This window comes from Platichthys flesus, chromosome 3 (genome assembly GCF_949316205.1).
Source record: "Platichthys flesus chromosome 3, fPlaFle2.1, whole genome shotgun sequence".
NCBI classification, from domain to species: domain Eukaryota; kingdom Metazoa; phylum Chordata; class Actinopteri; order Pleuronectiformes; family Pleuronectidae; genus Platichthys; species Platichthys flesus.
In genome coordinates, this window is record NC_084947.1 from 3,953,836 (window position 1) to 3,978,434 (window position 24,599).

Consider the following 24,599-nt stretch of genomic DNA (forward strand, 5'->3'; position numbering starts at 1 on the left):
CCCCCCCCCGTTATTGAGGTGCGTGCTTGTCCTCCTATACCGACTGCCAGCACGCGCACGCTGCTGCTTCACATCCTTCTCTTTTTTAACGTGGTGCGTAGACCACCCACGCTGCCAGATGCAGAGAGATTTCTAGATAACAACTCGTTTATTGTTGCTTTGCATCAGATGGAGTAAAAAGACATTAGTGCAGCGTCTGAGCGACGTGGGAGGAAAGTGTCTTTTTGTTCCTAAAGTTCATTTCTAGGGCAGAGACGATGGTGCACAGAGTGAAACAAAAGGACCTGAGAAGCGGAGGGATCGGCCTGGATTTGTTGTTTCCCGAAAAGTTTCGTTTTCGTGATTACACAAAGAAGCTCATGTTATCATGTTTTTGCATGTAGAGTTTTGAAGAGGCTTTGAATTCATTGAATTTGAAATAACACGTTCTTGGCTACAGTGTCAGCTCCGTTACAGGCGAACCTTTGTGTCTGAATGCAACAGGAATGAAACTGGGGATTTCTAAGGTTGCCGTTGCACAAGCAGACGGATCATTGCACCCAGAGCTGGCTGCAAATGGAGGAAAACAAAACCCAATATTTCACGTGTCCTTCTCGCTGCAGGGTCAGAGGAAAAATCCATTACTTACAAATCTCAGCATGATAAAGGAAACATATTCAGAACAGATTCTGTCGATGGCGTCAGGCTAAATTACTGGATCACTATCAGTAATTAACATTTTAACAGAAAATAAGATTATTCCTTTAGACCCTCAAGAGGTAAACAGTCAAAGCAGGCCTCAGTAGAAGTAATAATAAGTAAGTAAAACTTGCAGTATAAATGCAAGAAGATATACAAATATTAGTAGAATATGATTAATATGCAATCTCCACAGAATAAATACCCCGTGAGCAGAATGAAATGGATGAGCATGAGCCATTGAATTCCACACACAGATATGAGCAGTTTATATTGTTGGATATTTGAAGCTTTAGAGTCAAAACTCATACGCCAGCCAAGGCCCAACAATCCACATTAATATTCACTAGATCGGGATTTGTTTTTTTGCATCTGCACCAAATTGTAACAAACTCATATCATCAAGATCCAGGAATTAAGTGTGAAGAAAGTGTTCTAACTAATGTTGAAATCCGGTTCTGAACAAAGATTTGATGGATTTTTCCCTGACCCACAAAAACAAAACCAACCAAATGGACATGGGTGAAATAATCTCAATTATGTTAATTAAATGTAGCTTGTTAAAAAGTCCAATATTTACCCCTGAAATGTAAAAGATCCCAGAACAAGAACCTGCTGGTTTCGTGTAGCGGAGCCAATATTTGCCTTTAGAACGCGACTTTCCTCCGGAATGAGAATGTTGAGAATCACACAGGCACACGTTGGTCTGATTAGTCGGATAATAGATTTTTTATGTCCGTGAGGTTATTCCTGCTTCTGTGGCTCAACAGGACTTAATGATCTGTGAGATATTACCTTCTGAAAACACTCTGCTTTAACGACTCACAAACCGTCCTGGACACACTGGAAATCATGCACACAAAGTAATTGCCCCTGAAACTAATAGAACTTCTGCCCCCCCCCCCCCTCCTCTTTCTCTCTCTGTTGCTTTTCAGAAATATCCCTGAGAGCGCACACACAATCCTAGAGAAGCACACGCACGCACACGCACGGCAGTAGTCTCACGCAGGCAACATGCAGGAGTCTGAGCCCACGGTGTGCCAGCTGCAGCCCAACATCATCTCAGTGCGTCTCTTCAAGAGGAAGGTCGGCGGTCTAGGTTTCCTGGTGAAGCAGAGGGTGTCCAAGCCGCCGGTCATCGTGTCGGACCTGATCCGGGGCGGCGCGGCGGAGGAGTGCGGCCTGGTGCAGGTGGGCGACATCGTCCTGGCCGTCAACAACCGGCCCCTGGTGGACCTGTCCTACGAGCGGGCCCTGGAGACGCTGAAGAACGTGTCCCCCGAGAGCCACGCCGTGCTCATCCTGCGCGGGCCCGAGGGCTTCACCACCCACCTGGAGACCACCCTGTGTGGAGAAGGCCGCCAGCGCACAGTGAGGGTGACCCGCCCGGCCTACCCGGCCTCAAAGTCCTACGAGCACTGCTCCCCTCTCAGTCCCTTCAGCCCCGGGCAGCAGCAGCAGGTCAACAAGGAGCCCCAGCTCAGGGCCATAGAGAACCTGTCCTCTCCGTCCATCACCCAGTCCTTCCTGCAGAGGGGAGGCCTACAGGCCCAGGACCCCCTGCTGATGAGGGACGGGGGCCGCGGGGGCCTCCTGTGCAACGGGATGGAGGAGAACAACGAGCTGCTGAAGGAGATCGAACCCGTGCTGCGCCTCATCAGGAACAGCAAAAAGGAGATCAATGGAGAGGGCCAGAGGAATGCCGGGAGAAGGGACGCCGAGATTCAAGTGGCCTGGTAATGTGTGATGTGATACCACCTTATTGATCCCTGAGCCCAAGTGCCTCCCTGCTTGGTTCTGGTAAGAATTAGATCGAGCGGGCCTGAAGGACTCTTCAGGAATGTGGTTGTTGCCTGGGCCACAGTCCCTGAGCTCCACCAACCAGCTGTGTTGCACTTATTGCTACACACTCTCAGTCAGGCTCTCATTCACCTAATGTGACTCAGTGTGCAAGTAAGTACCCCGAGCCAAGTAATTACTGTCGGCTCCCTCGCCAACCTCACTTAAGACGACAACATTCGTCATGACCATTTCAGCAGCTGGAACAACTGCTTCAAGTGCTGCAGGCTGTACATTCAATTACATACTATAAGTATAATATGTATTATTATCACTTAACATCATAAGGTCACACAACAAGACCATAACAGAGAGAAACCCAACATAAAGTGATGAAACACTAGCATCTTAAAAACATCCTTTAACAAATACTTCAATCGCCTTTGAAAAATATTCTATTCTTTAAATTAAACGTCCTGCATTGTCTCACTTTATCTACCACAGAAAGTTTTGATATTTAATGTTAAAGATTCAAAACTTCCTTGTAATCTGCGTTTATTTGACGTTTTGCTGCAGCTCGGATATTGTCCCTGAGAGACAGGTGCTTCCTTCAGGAGAATCATCAGAGACATGATTAGATTCCACTGCAACACAAAGCTCATCACAGACCTGTTTGTTATTCGCTTTTAAAGAGAACAAATCTTTTCTTCTGAAGAGCAGCTGCAGCAGGGTTATTATGTATATTTAACCCATCACCTTGTTTTCAGATTCAAAGTGAGATTGATTTTTGTTCGTTTCAAGTGTTCGTTCTGCAGAAGTTCTTCATGAGGCCGCTCAGTCTGAGCCGATACTCCATCCCAGTGCACTGCTGGTATTGGCGTCTCGGTTATCTGCCATTGTGCTCCCCCGACCGATTGAAATCAGATTGAGGCGACACTCTCTTCTGAATCGATATCTCATTCTTGACCACTCCGGCACATCCTCATCTCCTTCATAAGGACTCGGAGTGATTCACTGCTTTCTAATGACGCACAGGCTCAGATTAAAAAAAAGTAGGAACAGTGGAGTCTGGTGAAAATAACTTTTGGTAATTTGACCACCTGCCTGCACAGAAGTGGAGTTCTGAAACCTTGTGAATAATCTAAAAGCACGCGTCAGGAAGGGGTCAGTTAACTGTGTTTTATATTCTGTGATCTGTCATTTTCCAGCTACATTTTCTGCAATAACATCTCTCAAATTATTTCCTTGATCCAATTTGGCTGGAATAGAGCGGCACATGATAACCGCTGGCTTGTCTTCAGAGCAGAGTCGATGCTAATGACCGCCCCCCCCCCCCCCCCCCCCCCGATATATGTGGACGAATATGCTTTTACAAACTGTGGCAAGGAAGAGATGGAGTGTGACAGGGGAGAAGGGACGTAAGGATTAACAATTGGCAAGGACACGTGCTCATCCGTATATATGTGTGCATGAGTGTGTGTGTGTTTAGGAGGGGGGGGGGTAGTGTGAGAGGCAGTAGAAGGCGATGTCTGTTGTGGGTGTGTGTTTGTGTGGGCGTTTTTGAATTGGAATGAAAGCAAACTGGAAATCACGCCGATGAGTTTCTGCCACATCGGCAGCACAGGGACGCCCCCCCCCCCCCCCCCCTCCCCTCCTTCAGTCTCACAAGATACAGCTCAGAGTGAGATACAAATCTGGAACGTGACAAATCGTGTTTGAAATCACAAAAATGTCACTTCAATATGGCTTTTGAAATAACTTTTCACTTGCAAGGGGTATTTTTTTTTTTGTTTTTTTTATTTTCACAAACTGGAACTCGTGAGCTCGTGGTTACGACGTGGGAAGTTGTGAGAACACTGCTGCCAGGCAACGGCAACATTGACACTGGTATGAACGTTGCCGAAAAATTCAGGCCACAGAGGCGAAGAACTTTGCAGGCTAGCAGGCAGGGAAATACAGAGGCATAATGAATATCAATGTCAATATTTCTACAAACAAAACTCTAACTTCCATAGTCGCCACCCCACATACGGCGGCTTGAGGCCTCGGAAGCCTGTCCCGCGGGTCTTCTCCTAATTTTGGGCTCAGGATAAAGGAAGTCAAAGCAAACTTCCCCCGGAAATATCTTTAAAGAATGCAATTGTCAACAAACAAGACAAAGGTAGTGAATTTAAAGAGGAAGAAGAAAATTCCAAGAAGTGGTTTTCCAGGTTTGATGGCCAAAGAACGGGAAAGACTGGCTTTGATCTGCCGTCCTTCAGGTTAGAGGCTGCCCCCCCACCGAGCCACAGCCACACTGACACAAGTCTCATTTGAGGGCAGCAGGGGAACAAACTTCTTTTTCAAAAAGTTGGAGGGAAGCTGTGGTGAAAATTGCCGGCGCTGACCCACATAGGAGAAAGTTGTGCCTCTGCAACAGGTGCAGATAATTTAACAGAGGAGAAGCCTGATGACAGTCGAGCTGAGCCCCCCCGCCCGGTGAGTCCAGCACAGGAGGGCATGTGGGGACACGTGAGGCCGTGCAGGGATTTATCAGAAAACTGAACTGAGTAATCTTTTCACGATCCATCTCTGTCTGTTTGCATTAGTGTGCATGTATGCATGGTTTGGCCGGGATCTGAAAGTGACGCAGGTGCAGGCTCACACACCTGACAGAAATCTGTTTGTGACTTCCAGGGACCTTGGCGTGGGAAATGGCACATCTCCCCAGCTGGCGTCAGATAACGACAGGATGCTGGAAAACATGCCGGTGGTGTTCAACAACACTGGCCCTGACAAGGTAAAGTGAAACAAATCCAAATGAGCAAAAGATCATGTTAAAGAAAAGAGACTGTGCTCGATGAGAAGCTCAAAGATCCATCTGCGCTTTTGTTTGTGTGTGTTTTGCGACGCAGCCGTTTGCTCAGTGGATCTCGAGCTGTGTAATGCATGTGTACCCATGACCGCTGCGGCCTGTCTGGCTCTTCAGCCCTACACATTAATCCACACTATTGGCCCATTCCACGGCATCAGAAACTGAGCACGCACGCCCAAGTTGCTTCTTTGCACAAAGTAATAAATCCTTTGCTTGAGATCCCATCACCTTGGCATTAAATCCTTCCGGTTGCAAGCTGGCGCGGCATTAAATCCGGCTTATGGCTTCTACACAGAAGGGTCTGGTCACAGGTCTGAGTGTCGTAATCTGCACATGGGCCGCGTCCGTGACGTCGCCCCCCCCCGTCCCCATCAATGGGACCGGATGGGGCGAGGCGATTCCAGGAGGTCTAATGAATGCACGCAGCTGCCGATGCATCTCTCGCCGGCAAATGCGGCCCCTCTTGAAATGATCCGGCCCCTCAGACCTGCGGAGATGAGAGTGTTAATGTGCAGGCCCGGGGAAAACATGTGTATGAGAGTGTGCTGGAGAAGAAGGGGGGGGGGGGGGGGGGGGGTAGCTGGAGAGGACGTGTGTGTGCGATATGGTAAGAAGCCTTGTGTCTTTTCCTGGAAGAAGGTGTGTTTGAGATGTAAAAATCAGTGGATGTGTGTGTCCAGTAGACGCATGTGTACTGACTTCATGCAGCAGGAAGTTCCCCCCCGGGCCTGCGGCGAGACACCGGTGACGTTGATGCCCCATCGCTAAGTGTGAATTCAATAGACTCAATTAAATCCATAGAAAAGCACATGTAAAAATTGTTTCAGGGAAATTCGGACAAATTTCTCCAGCGTTAAAATACGAGGATTTAAAAGTGACACGTCGACGGCCTGCAAATGAGTTTCCTCACATCGGGGGAGGATTGTCCTCGTGCCTCCAGCTCCAGCTTCTGCTCCTGCATAATTTAATGTTTAATAAGCCTGTTAAAAAGGATAGGTGGCAGAATGTTCTGTCAAATTCCACCAGCGAGCGACTCCTGGAGAACAAACCTTGTGATGAGCCATTAAAAAGCAGAGACTGTGCCTCCGGGCCTCCTTACTTAGCAAGCTGTGGCCTAATCATCCCCGAATCAATTGTTAAAACCATAAATTAACCTGTCTTAAAAAACATGACAAGAGCAAATATGAATATTAAATGGCTAACGAGTATTTCATCTCTCAAGTTCTTCTCCTCCCCCCCCCCCCCCGTCATGCACACACACCATCTCCTTTTCTCGTGAGGAGTTTTAATTTATGGGGAAATGGAGAAACTTTGAGTGCTTAACTGCATTTACCAGAGAGACTGTGGTGATCACACTCCGCAGTGTCATTATCTGTTATCGGATTAGCTCCAATTATCTTAATGTGGAGCTCCATGGCTGCTCCCATCTGTCACATCTCCACCTTATTGGCACGGAGGCCCTGTGATTGGCGTGTGATGGGATTCGTATGATTGGTTATATGTTCGTGAGGGAATACGCAGAACCTGGGAGAAGATTCACCATTAAAAAAGATATTTTTACCATTTACCATTTGCTTCTTCTCACCCAGATTTAGTCAATCCTTCGTAGCAGATCTTTTTCTTCTTACCATTGGATTGATAAATGTGCCAAGCGAGCTAATTTAGCTAACCGAGGCTAATTGGTACCATAGACTTTAAAGAAAATAGAGTTACTGTTCCAAATTCAAGATTTTAAAGATTTGATTTGATTTTAACCCTAACCCTAACCCTAACCCTTTCTTTTTAGCTTTTAGGGTTTGACAGTTTTGTCCCTTTCTTTGGTTTTGGAAAAGCTAAACAAGAACTTTAAAATTTGCTTTTTTTCGACTTCCTAAATGCCATATCCTAATCTCAAGACATCTGTCAATGAGCAGCTCCTTGATGACTCATCACTCATGCTCTCAGTATTAAATACAACCAAACTTGACAGCTTCATTCACTGTGAAACTCCGTCAAACTGTAACGCAATGTTTTAAACTCGTTGAGCAAAATTGTTAATTGACACATAACTGCTGCTTTTTACCTCACTGGCTCTCGTGCCCATAATTTTCACCTGCAATGTGATTTCAGTATTATTTCATTTGCTGATCGCACATTCAAGAAAAGTCTCCTAGGCATAAGAATGTTCCTCCATCACGACACGACATTTAAAAAACAGCACATGTGCTAAAAGACATAAACTGACATTGACGGGTTGTTGATATAAATGTGTTGCTCTGAAAACTTCATGTAGCCTTAATAGAAAGGACTTTTTTTTAAATGTAAATGCCAAAGCTATAGCTTCCGGTCAGTGAACGACAAGCTGAATATTAACACAACACACAACTGCTCCGCGTCTCTTACGCCAACAGGCTTGAACCCGGTGCACCTGTCTCTCTTTGTCCGATCGGCTGAGAATCACTTTACGGTACAACGATCTTCATCTCCTGTCTCCGGCCTCGGCGGTGACAGTTTGTCATATCTGAGATTATTGAGGTTTGAGCCGGAGCACACACACACAGGAGCCGAGCTCTTTGCTCTCCCCGTGTGTGTGCAAAGTCAAATTCGATTCAAATCTCCTAATTTCTCTCTGCTGTTCGAGGGGACTCACAAAATGACAATGAGACTCAACCTGTGTGACAATGTTGGTATTCATCCTCCTGGAAGGAAGGGGAGATCATGTCTCTGTTATTCAGAGACTTGAATAACAGAGACATGATCTGTCATTATCGCTGCCGTGCAAGGTTTCGGATTGATTGCTCTCGATCTTTGGCAATCACTCCGTTTCTTTCAATAGGAGCACGTACAGTCGGGTTTGGGGGTTAAATTGCAGGCATTCATCAGTCAACTGCGACAATATTGGGAAAGCCAGTGAGCCAGGAGTTAGCTTGTCATTCACCTGCTGTTAGGGGCTGATTGCCTTCATCCCGGTGTGGGAACTAAACCAGAAAATGTGAGAGCAAGAGAGAGAATGAAAAAGATTCTGCCAATAAGTCTGTGAGTCTAAGAATCCTGTTAAAAAGACCTCCAGATATTATCCAGGATATGTCTGTCATTAACCTGCCAATCAATGTCAAACGAGTGCAATCAGATTCATTGCCGTTGATGGGGGGGCTGTACCACTTTTCATCTTATCTCAGTACGACTCCGAGTCATTAACATCTCACCCAGACTGCACCGAATGTCTGCTTGAGGTCAGAATGCATGAGGCAGATGTAATGAATTCAGAAATGTTTCATGTTTATGTGTGTCTGTGTTTCCTTTCCAGCCTCCGCAACAGGGCAGCGCCTCCCCGACTAAGACCCTGCAGAACGGAAGTCCCTCCAAATGCCCCCGATTCCTCAAGATCAAGAACTGGGAGACTGGCACCGTGTACAGCGACGTCCTCCACCACAGCTCCAGCAAGGTATGGAAATGAGTCTCATTCAAGATTGAACAAAGTCGTCCACTGCAGCATTTACATCTGTTGTCCTGGCAAGGACTGGATTTAAGTCATTCTGTTCCAGCGATGAGTTTCTAGTGTTGAATCTAAATGAAGAACTGTGAAGTTCTCTGGTTTCTTTCTGCCCTGACGCTGATAAAACACCTGATGCTGCTGCAATGCAGTGCAACAGCATCAGGTGTCTGATAAAATGAGGTGAAATGAGATTTTTAATAAACACAACTTTGTAAAGTCCATTATCAGAATTATCCAACATCCAAAAGCACAAGGAGATTTAGTATATTGAATTGAATCTATTTGAATGGTCAACCGTTACTTAAAATGTATATCTTTGTTCGATAATAACATTTCAAAATAATGATTTCAAAACGTTGTGTGTCTGCACTTTAAATAAAAGGCGTTTTGAATATTGTATTCACCTAATTTGCATATGAGAGAGGAGAATGAAAGAAAACATTAAACCAGCACCTTTGTGATTCTACAAATACAAAGAGCTGCACAGAGTTCGACCTGGTTAATCTATGGAAATATAGCAAAGAGCTAACGTGAGGCTTTTATCGGTCGTTCATGAATCTGGAGCTAACGCGATGACACATTCGAACTCGTCTCTGCAGTGACATGTAAAGCTTTCTAGAGAAGGTCCGCCCACGACGCCGACAGATATCTGTGCATTTAGCAGCATCTTAAAGGCCCCGATGAACAGAGGATACAGTCGACTGAGCAAACATTCAGCCTGCGGACTTACCGACACATCATTTACAAGTCAAGTAGATTGAAGAATAATGGCTCTTTTCTGTTCCTCACTGTCTCCTCAGACGTCACAGAGCTCACGTCTGAACTGTTTTGGATCCAGATCATTGGTCTTTAGCCAGAATGTGAGAAAAGGGTGTGATGGAGGTTTGGGGAAAGGAAACAGAAAACAGCAGAAAAGAAAGAATCTCTTCCTTGTTCGGTGGATATCTTGTATTCTTGGCTTAATAGTGATGCATTGAAAGAGAGGCATCTTTAACAAGTTTTAAAGGATTACTTTAAACCTTTATAAACTAATCAGGAGAAAAACCTGCAGCTCTCTGTGTTAAAGATTCCACCTGATTACTTCCTGGATGGGTTATTCTGCTCATGCCCTGCGTCTTGATGGGGAATGCGTGGGAACATGCGTTTCTCCATGCGTGACATATGTTGCCCTGTCTTGCATGTGACACATATGTTTGTCACATGCATGTAAACACCATATTTATATCACAACCCAAGCACAGAAGTCAATCCTCGAGAAAACTGTAGCTTCTGTTCTACTTGGTTTAAAGTTAAGAATTAGTTTTGGTTCTTAAACTCAATTGTTGTATATGTGATTAGTGAATATCATGGTCCGGGTTGAAATGAACCAATGACCCATTATCCACCTTGACCATGTGTGGACTTTGAAACTCCTTTAGAATTAGTTTTGTGGATTTCCTCATTGTGAGTTAAAAGCTAAACGTGAGGGCATTTAGAATCCCAACTCCAAACAAAGTAAAATGTTCCTGTGTTCGTCCCCCTTCATCCATCAGCTCCGTCCGTCCCTCCATTTCTTTCTCCATCTTACTATGCAGCCAAAGTGTCCTCCTCTAGTTAGTAAGCCGGTCTGCCGAGCAAGGTGAGCCCTGCTGTTTGAGCATTCACCCCCGAAAACGCCGCAGCCATTCGAGAACGGCAAACAGCCGCCTAATTACCTCGGTGACTTATCGGACAGGCGGCCGTGTGCATCCCAATGAATGGCCTGTAATGGCATCTTCAGATTTATTATATATATCACAGACGCTGCTACGTTGGAGGATGATCCGTCTTTTCGTTAAGAGGACAGCTGGATGGCATGAATGCCCGGAGCAGCGCGATGAGCGGAAGTGCTGGAGCACGAGTGATTCCTTTGTTTTATTTTTAACACTCTCCTCATCCATTTCCCCCCCTTTTTACTCCGTCACCTCTTGTCTCATCTCATGTTGCTCTCTCTTCTTATTTTCACGTTCAATCACGTGTTTATCTTTAATCTTTGTTTTCTCGGTCACGTTTTCCTTTGTTGTGACACTGATGTTCGCATTAGTCTTGTTCACCAGCTGTTTTGTCTCTTTTAGGGGGGGGGGGGGGGGGTGGAGAGGACACACTAAGGGAGGTTTATTTTGGACGGGCTGCCGGTTCATGCCGTGTATTTGGACAGTGCAAGTGGGTGGTTCAGTGTAACGAGCCAATTTTAGCAGGGTTGGGGTCATTGTCAAATTTCCTCTTGGGCTGCACGCCTCCGCTATCGGTGCTGTCGTCGCTCCTCGCTCACTCATTCAATCTGAGCCGGTGAAGGCATTCACGGCGAGCCAAAGCGACAGCTGACTTCAACTCTAATCATATTAAACTGACCACACAAGGTCGCTCCCAGCGATGAGCAAATTTCCTCCTCGCTCTTTTCTCTCTTCCTGAAGGAAACCAATCTGTGACTCACCCACTTACTCATTCACTAAATATTCGGGCCGGCCATGTGCGAGCGATATCATGACAGAGATTGTAAAACAGCGAGGATCTTTTCCAGTTCAGAGTTCAGAACCTATTTCTCCAAACCCTTAATGACATCGAGTGGCGCCGGAATCGTGACACAACTGGAGTTGACAAACTTAAAAATGTTTCTAAATGAAAAAACTAAACTGTTTCTTTTATAGTTTATTTCATATTGGCACTTTTGTGTGTTGTGTCCTGGGACAAGTATGTTTATCCATATGGAAAATTCATCTTTAATGGCTTCAGAGCAGCATTTAATTAGGTTTTTATTTGGGTTGTTTAGCAAAGATAGAGACCATCTCAACAGGGTCCTATAGCATGTAAGCACATCTTTCCCCTGAGGGTTGCTCCATCTGATTATCAGCTGAAGTTAAAAGATGAGCAAGAAGCAAATGTGATTTGCAAAAAGCTTTTGTTTCTCTTTCAATCTAATAAAGTATGAATCAAGAATTTCCTGTGTCTGTTCAAAATCAAGCAGAGCCAATACTCGGTAAGATTAAAATTAATAGAAAAAGAGGTGAATGTGATAGTTCTGGCCTTTTGTGAATTAAAAGGATGGTTAGCAGCTCTTTTTTGTGCGTATTTAATCGGGCACTGGGATTCTGTTAGTGTTACTCAGGCTGGGAAGCAGATTTTGTGGATATTTGCAGACGTCACCTGGATCTTCGGTCGTATCTCGATGCTGCAGAATTCATCCCCGGGAAACCCCCCCCTCATCTGTCTTCTTGTTTGTCTCGTCAGTTGCCGATCTGCAGTGAGAACGTGTGTATCGGCTCTGTGATGATACCCAACACGCACGCCCGCAAACCAGACGAGGTCCGATCCCCAGAGGAGCTTCTCCCACTGGCCACAGACTTCATCGATCAGTACTACACCTCCATCAAAAGGCAAGCACGGCCTGCAGCAGTGTATTCATACTGTGAAAGGGTTCAACTTTAGTTATTCCTTCCTCATGCTCAACACTTTGACTTATAGGTAGGTACATGTTACTGTGTTCTCTGACTCACCTGTCCCGGTGTCCTGGTTCACAGGAATGGCTCCAAGGCCCACGTGGACAGGCTGGAGGAGGTCACCAAGGAGATTGATGCTTCGGGAACATATCAGCTAAAAGACACTGAGCTGATCTATGGAGCCAAGCACGCCTGGAGGAACGCAGCCAGATGTGTCGGGAGGATTCAATGGTCCAAACTACAGGTGCAGTGTTACTGCAATCATGGCTTAGGGCTGTCAGTGCTAGAAACAGTTTCTATGCTGCTCTATACAAATGGACATTTAATGTGGTTACTACCATTAATAATAATAATAACAAACTTTATTTAAATTGCAGTTATAGATGTTTTTGAGAACAGAGCGTATTGAGACAATAAAGGAGATTCAAAATAGCTTATTCCTTAAACTGATATTTCTGCTACTCTTCAATAGTCAAGGTATTCAAAGACATAGTGAAAAGCAAAACTATCTTTTATCTGCTTGCACATTAAAGTCTGAGCGAAATCATATGATTTTATTTATGTAGTTTAAAAACATTGCCATTTGCTTTCCAGGTTTTCGATGCTCGAGACTGCACAACGGCTCACGGAATGTACAACTACATCTGCAACCACATCAAGTACGCCACCAACAAAGGCAACCTGAGGTAAGAGGCAACAAAACCCTTGTTTCCTTTTGTCGTCTTTTTTTCAGTTGGTTTTGTTGGACTCTGTCTGTTCCTCCACTCACTCCTCCTCCCATCTGCTCCCTCCGTGTCTCTTATCACCCCCTCTCCATCCCCGACTACCCTGACTTGACCCGCAGTCCCATCTGTCAGTGAGCGCTCTGTCTCTTAACGCTGGATCTGACACTATCTGCTCCCTGTCTGTCTGTCAGCGTCTCGGCGCCGATCGCTGCCCTGTCGGCGCGGCGGCAGACCTTGCTAACAAGCAGTCATTTGTCAGACCTGCGCGGCTCTCGCTTGCTTTCTGCCAAATCCCTAATCACATGTGACATCTCAATATTCACCCCTGGGTTGATGGATGGCTTCTGAATCATTGCTTTACTCGGTCTGGCCTTCGGAGGGACAGCTCGTGTACAGATGTTGATAAGAGGCAGCGCAACATCCTGGCCGAGGCTCACGTTGACATAAATAAACACAGACGTATATACAAACAAGTTGTGTAATTGCAATATGTTGCAATAGTCTGGGAATTTTGTTTGCTTATCTGAAATCACCTGTCAATGTTGCAGAGATGATTCCGAAAGTGACGCAAGACGACTGAGAGTCAGATGTTTTCTAAGTAGTGAAGCTGGAGGATGATTTCAAGTTTGTGAGGAGATTTAGTTATAGCTGTGAATGGTGAAATATATTATAATATATATAATATCGCTCAGTTCAAAGTGAATAATCAGAGTAAATGTTGTGAAAAATCTTTGTTGCTGGTTTTTACGTTTCTCTACTTATAATGTAAATTTAACATTGATCATAATTTCTCATTTGCACTTGCAGGAATTAATAAGATGCCAATATATTGATTGTTTTCAATACAATACAACAACTCTTACACAGGATTTTGACAACCTGGCAACCCATATTTATTCATGCATCATTACTTGTTTGATCTGTAGCTTAGAATTCTATAAGTTCTAAAAAAGACAGATAACTGGTGTCACCACTAACAGCAACCTGCAAGCCAGGCTGAGGAACTGTTTCCTACAGATGTTGGCTGCAGGCACAACTGGCCCAGATTCCCAGCAGCTGCACTAACCCCTCAGCGACTTACAGCTTAGCAGCATTAACACTTTTCCCCGGTCGTGACATTAAAACACCACCGACATGTAGAAGCGGCCAAAGGTAGCGGAGCTCAGACCTCTGACAGAACAGGGTTAAATGGCTTATGTTATGGATTACGTGCACAATTTCCAAACGTCTGTTGATAATCATACTTAACAATCCATATATACTATATAATGTGTGGTTGGCAGGATTAACATGTTGTAACCTAAGATAATACTGGAGCACAGTTTATTTTACACTAATCTCAGCATTTTTCAAGATATTCAGACCAAAAACAAAACTAGTAATCGGGTTCAAATGTAGCGAAACTCGATTAAAGCTTTGTTCTTTTCTTGCAGGTCGGCCATCACCATATTTCCTCCGAGGACAGATAGCAAACACGACTTTCGAGTGTGGAACAGTCAGCTGATTCGTTACGCAGGCTATAAACAGCCTGATGGACTCATCGTGGGAGACCCTGCTAACGTCGAATTTACCGAGGTACAGGAGAGGAGCAGCAGAGCGTGACACAGGAAGAAGACGAACCCTGTTTGTACTCAGCTCAGATGTTTGTTCTGGTCTCTAGATCGTCACGCAGCTCGGGTGGAAAGCTCCGAAAGGTCGTTTCGACGTCCTGCCCCTCCTGCTGCAAGCCAGTGGAAATGACCCTGAGCTGTTTGAGATCCCTGAAGACCTCGTCCTGGAGGTGCCGATTACACACCCAAAGTGAGTTCAGCTTCCCTCCTGAGCACGAGATATAAAGAGTTCTGCAGAAACAAAGAACAGAGGGGACTGCACACCAAGACCTCCACCCACTCATATATCTCCAACAAACCCTTCTCAATCAATGGGATACTTTTTAGCTAGATGTCTGATTGGGTTAAACTCCCACTGTTCTGATGCCAGTTCTGTGGTTAGCATGGGACTTGTTAGTGCGTTTTTGAGCATCCTTCCTTTTTTATCCGAGTGCGTTTATGTTTTACGAAAACTTCTCTCGACAGCAGCTTCTGTCTAAAAGCTGTATCGCCCTTGAGAGTGGAAGCATTAAGCTGCTGCGTCTAATACCCATAATCACAATAAAGAATTGGGTATTATGGCTAGACTTGCTTTCAGACACGCAGACACAGATGCACACAGAGATACCACAGCGTCACTACACGCTGCGTTGAAAGCATTTCACAATCCCTTGACACACTGATCTCCCTGCCATACTCTCCCCCCCAAAGAAACCTGGCATCCCTCTGCTCCATACCCTGCATCAGCTGGCCCTAAGCTCTGGCAGCAGCTTGGCACGGGACGCGATCACTACGAGCATCTCATCATTACACGAGATTAGATCCAGCTCTGCAAATAATGCACTGAAAGCAGTGTCAACAGTTCCTCTAGAGGACGCGAGGAGCGAGTGGTGCCGTCTGCTGTCCAGCAATGAAAAGCTGTAGAGAGTGGATATTTTTTTTGTTAATGTGTGTTTTGGCTGCACTCCTTTTTTCACGGTATGTGTCCAAGGGGGTAAGTACCTGTGCTCGTGAAAACTGGCTGTGCATATTGCAGTTGTTGGACTTTTACCAGACCCCATTTTCAATATGGACCGTTTCTCCGCTCAGGTACGAGTGGTTCAAAGACCTGGACCTGAAGTGGTACAGCCTCCCGGCGGTGTCCAACATGCTGCTGGAGATCGGCGGCCTGGAGTTCACCTGCTGCCCCTTCAGTGGGTGGTACATGGGCACGGAGATCGGTGTGAGGGATTTCTGCGACAGCTCACGCTACAACATTCTGGAGGTAGAGTGCCGTGCCAAAGATACAGAGTCATGATCTGTCGGAGAGAGGCACAGATTGAGCCGTGTGCAGGGAGGAGCGTGTGCTGTGTTACCAAGTGACCCAATCAGGAAACAGTGGTGCTGTGCACACTGAGGAAAAAGCTGATGAGCAGCAATTGTCTGTTGCAAACTCTCTAGACACAAATTACACAGAGGGATGTTGATCCAAAATATGTGTGAACGTTGTGTGATAGATTATTTAGAGGATAACATTTGGCACATGAATTCAAATGAATGTCTTATATTTGGACATATTGGACAGATTCTCATCCTAATGCCTGTGATAAAGACCTAGATTGTCCAGTTCGTCCACTGCAGGACACACGGGTGGCGATTTTAGAGGATTATTCTTGTGCTTGTGTATTATTCTTTAGTTTTGTTCTGTGCAGTAATTTGCATTATTTGGTGAATAAGAAAATAAGAAAAACCTGCTCTCGAGCTTTAATCTTAGTCATTGAGGATAAAAAACAAAACATTGAAGACATCGTTACTCTAATTATATTTCGTCCCAGATGTTGACGAACGTTAAGAAATTATGCTTCCAACTTATTTTTATTTAGCATCTGCTGAACGCGTTAAACTTACTTGAACCTCAGGCTTGACAGACACTGAAACATCCAGCTAGAATACCTATAATGTGAAGCACAATGTTCACACCGACTTTCCTGTCGGTCGTATTCCATTTTCTTTACATCTCAAACAGGAAGTTGCTAACAAGATGGCCTTAGACACCAGGAAGACTTCCTCTCTGTGGAAGGACCAGGCGCTGGTGGAGATCAACATTGCTGTTCTCTACAGCTTCCAGGTGCGTTCATCTCTACATCCATATCATCTATGTTAAAGTAGAACAGATATTTTGACTAACAATCTCTTCCTCTTTATTTCAGACCTGCAAAGTGACCATAGTGGACCACCACTCTGCGACTGAGTCCTTCATGAAGCACATGGAGAACGAGTACCGGGTGCGAGGCGGCTGTCCCGGCGACTGGGTGTGGATCGTGCCTCCCATGTCGGGAAGCATCACACCGGTTTTCCACCAAGAAATGCTCAACTACCGCCTCACCCCCTCCTTCGAGTACCAGGTGAGCTGATGTGAGATCCTCGGTCTCACTCCACTGTTACGATGTCGACTGCATTTGCTTGACATTCTTGAAAAGGCCACCAGGAGAGTAACAAGGAACTTCAGGGGCCTTGGGGCAAAGGAGACCATAGGGGCCTGTTTAGGAACAAATACCCTTTTTCAAAGCTCTGTACCCTTTAGCTTTGAGTAGATACAAGTAAAGAGGCTGAAACCAAAAAACCTTCCTAGATAGATCTCACACAAACTTTTACACATTTAAGTCACCTCTAAAAGATACTCCGGCAGAAAGTTAGTGACTTGGGGACTTTTCTGGGTTCCCACCGTGTTGTTGTTGCAGTCTCCTGTACACACCGTATCGGCCCCAGGGTGATGCCTGCTTTGCGCACCCTGTTGCGACGCCCCTGAACGTTTCACCTGTCATTAAACTGAACTGATTGAACTCTTGAGAACAGATGGAACCATTCTTTATATAGTATATCACTCAAAACAGACCAGGAGCCAGCCATGGGCTATACAATAAAAAATCCTGAGCACTGACTATGTTTATAGCGTCACCTTTTCCCTCTGAACGAATTCACCACCGAGGTAGAACTGTCTGTAATGTAATTCACAGGGTGTTGTGTGTTCGCTAGAGGGCATCACCACAAATATAGAGACGCACTCATGTTAACAAATTACTCGGCTGCTCAGCTAAATAAAGGAAGTCATTAAGGGAAGTTAAACTTGGAAATCATTACCTGGAAAGGAGGAAGAGGAGCCCCGTTAAAAGAAAGTGAATTTAGGCTCCACTCTACCAAGTCAACATTGGGAGACACAGACAATATCTCCCTGTCTTGAAAATTGATTTTAAACGAAAAGGTCTGAACCCTCTTTTTCTTTATCAGGCTGATCCATGGAATACCCACGTGTGGAAAGGTGTCAACGGGACTCCCACAAAGAAAAGAGCCATTGGATTCAAGAAGCTTGCCAAGTGAGTGTGAACACACACACACACACACACACAGACACACGCACACACACAAGTCTTCTGTTTTGTTTGGGGATTTTGTTTCTTCTTGTTCTGTCCTAAATGTCAACGATAATATGCTGAAGAATGTGTGTAAGATCATTTAGGGCCAAACAAGTAATCACTCCTCTGACAAAAGTTCAACCATCGGGAAGGAAGCTGGTGAACCTCATCCAATCAGCCCCTCGGGGAGTAATCAGAGCTTTGTCAGGGTTCTGTCTCCGGATGCATGTGTGCTTCTCTATTTATATAATTGGCCCGAAGGAGATGACAAACTAGGTAATCACAATTGTCACCCATCCGCTACCTTAATGTCGGCTGCGCGGTGAAGAGAACCACGATAACATGCACTGTTGGTTTCTGTGGCTCCTATCAAAACACGTACAGTCCTTGAACGATGCGTTTCACTCGTCCTGTATCTTTTACAGTTTCCCCTCTTGTCTCTTTCCCGTCTGCAGGGCTGTGAAGTTTTCGGCCAAGCTCATGGGCCAGGCCATGGCCAAGCGGGTGAAAGCCACCATCCTGTTTGCGACGGAGACGGGCAAATCGCAGGACTACGCCAAAACTCTCTGTGAAATCTTCAAGCACGCGTTCGACGCAAAGGTACGCTTGCTCCCGCCTTGCATCACCTCGCACCCGAGAGCTGCCACTGTAAGAACATGTAATCGAAAAAAGGAGGAATTCAAAGACATCAATCCTATACCGTACCTATACACCCCCACCCCCACCCCCCACCACAATCACCCCTACCCCACCTCCTCGTCCAGCTGAGGAAGCCACGCAGAGGCCACCTGAGCACATGTGATGAGAGGGTAGAAGGAAACAGTCTTTATTTCCTCTGGGGAAGTGAAAGTGCTGCGGGTCAGAGGAGAGATTGAACCACCGAAGCGTCGAGCGGTGCAGTAGTTTAAGATCCGGCTCCCCCTGGGTGTGCAGATCTGTGAAGAGCAAAAACATGCTGCTCGCTATCACACACTGTTGTGCTTTTTCCTCCAGGTCATATCCTACTTTCCCCACAGAGGAGAGATTCATGCATGCAAAGTGTGTGGATATGTGTCACCGCGAGTGGGTGTGTGTAGATGGATCGCAGGGGCAGATGCGTGTGCCCGTGGGGGGGCAAATCTTTGTTGTCGCGGGGCTAAAGCCTGTTTGTCTCCTTCACGCCTTCGGTTGTGTGTGCATGTGAGGCGCGAGCGCAGAACCCCCGTGGCAGACAAACACCATCTTGTCGAGTGGTATGCATCATGGATGCTCATTGTGTGGCAGCAGCACATTATCCTCTCGTTAGAGGCCAGGACGGAGTGGTCATTAGAACCTCCTCCTCTGCCGACGGCTGTGTGTTCAGCCCCGATCTACACGCTCAAGTCATCTGTCGTGTGGAATGTGTGTCTCCGAGGTGAGAGCGAGATAAAGACTGCGGCGCGGAAGTGGAGGACCAGATTCACTCGTCATCTTCTCCTCTCTTTCCTGCAGGTCACGTCGATGGATGAGTACGACGTGGTCGACCTGGAGCACGAGACACTGGTGTTGGTGGTGACCAGCACGTTCGGCAATGGTGACCCGCCAGAGAATGGAGAGGTGTGTTTATCGATGTTGTGTTTACCACGTGTGTGAATCGAGCACAAGACAGATGCACGGATTTCTAACACTTGTTCTTTTGCTTGCTTTAGAAATTTGGAGCTGCCTTAATGGAGATGCATCACCCGACATCCAACACAGCCGACAGGAAGTGAGTTTAGTCGCTCAGTCTGTGTTTGTAGTCCTGTCTGTTTATTGTTTATTCTGTGTCCGTCTTTTTGTTTTGTTCCCCCTCGAGTTGTGCAACCGTTCATCTCATGTCTTTCTTCCTCCAGGAGCTACAAGGGCCGTTTCAACAGCGTCTCCTCGTACTCGGACACACGCAAGTCCTCCAGTGACGAGCCGGAGCCCAGAATCAACTTTGAGAGCACCGGGCCTCTGGCTAATGTCAGGTAAACAAAACAGGATCAACTCAAATAGTCATGAGGACTCTTGTTTGTACTCGTCTCAAAAGAGGCTGTTCACAGACAAGAATGATCTTGTGATGTGCAGGTGATACGAGGACTAGATGTCAGAGTAATTACAGGACATGTTTTCTTCTGTGCTTGTTTGTCTGTTAGTTAGAAGGGTTGAGTCAAAACTGAAAAGATGTTTCATGAAATCATTAAATCAGGGTTTGGATCCGAATCAGGGGCCAATCCAGAAAATATATTTGACTGCCTTAGTAATGCAAGATCGGTAGTTTTTCATGGATCTTGGTGAAAAAAAGTCAGACATATTAATGGGACTAATATTTTTGGAGTGTGTACGATTTGGTCTAGATCAAAATAAAAATAAAAAAGTTGTAGAGGTTTTTTTACGCTGCAAACATAATCTGTCTTTTCAGTCACCATTCGACTATTATTATTATTATTATAGTAAGTATATATATGTAGTAGTATTTTGTTATTTTCTAGTACAGCATCACAACCAAAGGAAAGTAAGTTAGCAGCTGTATACGTCAATTTATTCTTCTTTCTTTATTTCTTCTGACAAACACAGTGATATGAAAGATTATTTAAAGTGTAGTTCTTTTATAACGTGCCGACATGTTTAACAACATAATCCCATCAGATTCAAACTGTGTTCAGTGAACCTCTCCGAGCACAGACTCTTTGACAGAGTGCATTTATTTGCCAGCGATGATAAATCTTATTGCGCCGGACAGTTTGCTGATCTGATAAAGAAGTGGAGCCTCCGACCTGAAAGTGATGTGGGCCGACTGTTTCCCAGCGAAGCAGCAGCAGCAGGGGGAGGAGGAGGACTTGTCTGTTCTCAGAAGAGCGCTCTCCCTCATGTTTACATCTACAAAACCAGGCATTCATAAATCGTCAGCTGTTTTCGACTGTTTGGAACTTTCCGTGGAGGAAGGAAAGGGCAAGATTCTAAAGCCGGCTCGGTGACGGCAGTTTTGCGAACGTGTGTGTTTGTGTTATTTCTTTTTAAACACCACCTGCCTGTCTATCTCTGTCTTCTTCTTGTGTGTTTGTGTTTAGGTTCTCAGTGTTTGGCCTTGGCTCCAGGGCCTACCCACACTTCTGCGCCTTTGCCCACGCTGTGGACACGCTGTTTGAGGAGCTGGGGGGGGAGCGCATCCTACGCATGGGAGAAGGAGATGAGCTGTGTGGTCAGGAGGAGTCGTTCAGAACCTGGGCCAAGAAGGTTTTTAAGGTCGGTTTCTCGAGCAAAGACCCTGTGGGCTAGGATTAGTTCATTTTCTACCTCATACTGGTTCGGTATCTTTACTGTAAACCCACAACAACATCAGAAAAATCTGAAATTCCTCTGGTGCTTCGAAAGGAATCCAAACGTCAGGGTAACATTTAACCCTGGAGATCATTTTCCAAACCGTTTCCTATCGCTGTCTGAAACGCAGCTGCTGGTTCAGGTGTGAGGGACTAATAAACGTCTTGTTCTTCTCCGTGGTCGTGTCTTGTCCAGGCTGCCTGTGACGTGTTCTGCGTGGGCGATGACGTGAACATCGAGAAGGCCAACGACTCCTTGATCAGCAACGACCGCAGCTGGAAGAAGAGCAAGTTCCGCATGACGTACACGGCCGAGGCCCCGGCGTTCACAGACGGTAAGTGAAGACCCCGTGGGAGCTGAGTGATGAACTGTGGATGATGCACTGATATTAAAAGGGCAATTAGGGCTAATGAGAGCTGCAGGAAAAAATATATATCTGAAGGGGGGGGGGGGGCTTATTGATCAAGACCAGTGGCTCCTCCATGACATCACCTGTAGATTAAGGCTCTGTTGTCTTTCCTGTTAATCTTGGTCCAGAGTCCTAAATGTTGAACCAGGTCTGATATAACAGTGGCTCTTTAACCAGATTGCCTCAATTAATTTAGTAATTATAGCACTTACATAGATCTAATAGCAAAGACGTGATTTCACAGAATACTTTGAATAAAAAGGCAAAGATATAAACATTTCAACAAAAACATTGTAGCATTTAAAGATGTTTTATAGAATTAGTTTTAGCTATTAATCTGGTAACTCAATATACAATATAAAAAAACAGATAAAAATACAGATAATTTATGGTAAGATCGAAACCACTGGCGTTTCTATTCTTGGAGAATTAAACAAGTTCCAAAAGATGTAAAGTAAAAATATCAAATGCAACATTTTTCTTTTCGCTCCCATTTCTCATGAGTTGAAGTAAAAGATGTAAGATTTCCTCATTTCAAACAAAAAGTTAATTTCTCTCAAATTCATTCAAATCCATATTACCGAACACTTGACATATGAAAAGATTATTATAAAGCATGATTATTGCACAGATGTGCCATTGGACTGTCACAATGACAGGCTAATGTAACATGTGCAGAGTATCTTGAAGAAGGAGCATTATTAGGCACCGACCTGCTGTTTCACTATAAATATGGCATTGGTGGATAACTAACAACCTTCCAGTGATATCTGGATTACCAAGTATTGTTTGCCAATATAAAGATAAACCATGTAACGCCCTCTAAAGCCACACAGAGTTTCTGTCCTCTACTCGATGCTTCTAATCTACACATCCCTGATATTCACCTGGCTCCTTTTTCATAAAAACAAGATTAGGTCTGTGGATAAACAGATTATTGTCGACCAGTTTCTCAATCCCAGTGTAAATGTCATGTGTGTGATGCCGTGTTGCTCCCGTCTGCCAACAGCTCTACACAGCATTCACAAGAAGAAGGTTTATGGAGCAAAGATGCTGGAATCCGAAAACCTACAAAGTTCCAAATCCAAGTAAGTATTAACTCAAACGCAGGAATATTACTTGTCACATCTATTTTTGGTTGTGATCTGTGAAATAAAGATTTCCTCCGGGTGTCATTTTGTTTACTGTGCTTCACGGAACAGACTGAAAACGCTGCACCGTTCTTCCCTCTACCTCTGATCTCTCTCTCTCTCTCTCTCTCTCTCTCTCTCTCTCTCTCTCTTTCTGCAGTCGCTCCACCATATTCGTGCGGCTCCACACAAACAACCACGACAGCCTGAGCTACCATCCCGGCGACCATCTGGGCATCTTCCCTGGCAACCACGAGGACCTGGTTACCGCTCTCATCGACAAACTGGAGGACGCGCCGCCCGTCAATCAGATCATCAAGGTGGAGTTCCTGGAGGAGAGGAACACGGCTCTGGGTGAGCGCTGCCGGTTGAAACCACGAGTAGCTGCGGTTCAAAAAAATCGGAGCCGGATGTTAGAATCCAAACGTGAATAAGAAACAGTCCCCCTCGCAGCATGCAGTCGCACCATGGGGGGGGGGGGGGGGGGGGATTCTAAGCCCAGAAATCTTTCAGTGAAGCCGCATATTGGCAGTTGAGGTGACACTATGCAACACAAGTGCTATTTTCGCTATTAGAATGTATCTTGAACGTGGCTGTTCAAAAAAATGAAAATCCTCTCGATAAACAGGCCCGGTTTTCCCAAAAGTGATTTACACACTCAACTGTTTACAAGCAGATTGCAAATGGTGTCAGTCGTCGTGTTTCCCACACAATCCGAAAAGACGTTTGTGAGCCGCGCTGGGCTCACGCGTGCTCGTGCCCGGGTGACGAGTGTAGAGTTTGTTTGGATTGATTTAGTACGAGCAGGAGAGGAAACGCGCTGGTGATCCAGAGCACAAGGTGCACGGTGCAAACTTGGCAAAACGGGCTGTGAGCTAATGTAGCAGGTGTAGTTTAAACATAACGATTCATGCAGCAACACTCTTTGTTCGGTTTCAGTCAGAGTCTGCAGGTGTAAGAAAACAAAACAAAGGATCTGCAGATTTGAGTGATATCTATCTGTGAGCTTATATCACAGCTGCCAAGGAGGTTATGTTTTCACCCCTGTTCATAAATGTGTTTCTTTGTTTTGTTGGCAAGATTATGCAAAACATATCGAATGGATTCCCGCGAAACTCAGTGGAAGGATGAAACATGGGCCAAGAAGGAACTCAATGAATTGGCACAGATCTGGTGCCTTATGACCCAGTCACCATATCTCGCACAACATTATCATTCCAAAATAGGGCCTTTTTGGACATTTTCACAGATTTTGCAGGAAATCTGAAAGAATCTTAATGAAACTAAATCTGGAATTTGGTGTAGATTCACTTAAAATCTGGATCCAGTGAATTTCAATGTGTTTTTCTCTGCAGGTGTAATCAGCAACTGGACCAACGAGACGCGTATCCCTCCCTGCACCATCTACCACGTCTTCCAGTACTTCCTGGACATCACCACCCCCCCGAGTCCTGTGCTGCTGCAGCAGTTCGCTGCTCTGGCGACCAACGACAAGCAGAAGAAGAAGCTGGAGGTCCTCAGTAAGGTAAATTCACTTAGAAATGTCTCCAGCCTTATCTTTTTCACTGACCTTTTGGATTATCGAGCTGCTGCTGCTCGTCGCCTGCTTCCAGACACATGAGGGATTTGCGATGTACAGTGTGTGCGTGGGCTTCATCCAAAAATACACCCCCTCTTTTCTCCAAGACATCTTCTTCACTTTTTATTATGAGACTCTATAAAAAGTCAGCATGTGTTTAAGGCTCGACAACACACTCCACATGTTTGCTGGAAGATGGTTTCCTCTGAACTGGTTGGATGCACCTTGCGCTGA

The 24,599-nt window shown here is 45.4% G+C and overlaps 1 protein-coding gene across 1 annotated transcript in view; it reads left to right on the forward strand.

Annotated features, from left to right (window-relative positions):
- Window positions 1-1,626: 1,626 nt before the first annotated feature.
- The window catches only part of nos1 (nitric oxide synthase 1 (neuronal)), a 32,789-nt gene continuing 9,816 nt past the window's right edge, over window positions 1,627-24,599 (forward strand). The window contains exons 1-21 of the mRNA XM_062384788.1: window positions 1,627-2,414; window positions 5,134-5,236; window positions 8,598-8,735; window positions 12,033-12,178; window positions 12,323-12,485; window positions 12,836-12,927; window positions 14,400-14,541; window positions 14,627-14,766; window positions 15,645-15,819; window positions 16,561-16,662; window positions 16,745-16,939; window positions 17,823-17,908; window positions 18,403-18,547; window positions 19,418-19,522; window positions 19,615-19,673; window positions 19,798-19,914; window positions 20,998-21,172; window positions 21,443-21,581; window positions 22,666-22,744; window positions 22,947-23,140; window positions 24,142-24,311. Coding sequence (XP_062240772.1) covers window positions 1,693-2,414; window positions 5,134-5,236; window positions 8,598-8,735; window positions 12,033-12,178; window positions 12,323-12,485; window positions 12,836-12,927; window positions 14,400-14,541; window positions 14,627-14,766; window positions 15,645-15,819; window positions 16,561-16,662; window positions 16,745-16,939; window positions 17,823-17,908; window positions 18,403-18,547; window positions 19,418-19,522; window positions 19,615-19,673; window positions 19,798-19,914; window positions 20,998-21,172; window positions 21,443-21,581; window positions 22,666-22,744; window positions 22,947-23,140; window positions 24,142-24,311 — 3,387 coding nt within the window. The 5' untranslated portion in view covers window positions 1,627-1,692. The remainder of the gene's footprint in view (window positions 2,415-5,133; window positions 5,237-8,597; window positions 8,736-12,032; window positions 12,179-12,322; window positions 12,486-12,835; window positions 12,928-14,399; window positions 14,542-14,626; window positions 14,767-15,644; window positions 15,820-16,560; window positions 16,663-16,744; window positions 16,940-17,822; window positions 17,909-18,402; window positions 18,548-19,417; window positions 19,523-19,614; window positions 19,674-19,797; window positions 19,915-20,997; window positions 21,173-21,442; window positions 21,582-22,665; window positions 22,745-22,946; window positions 23,141-24,141; window positions 24,312-24,599) is intronic.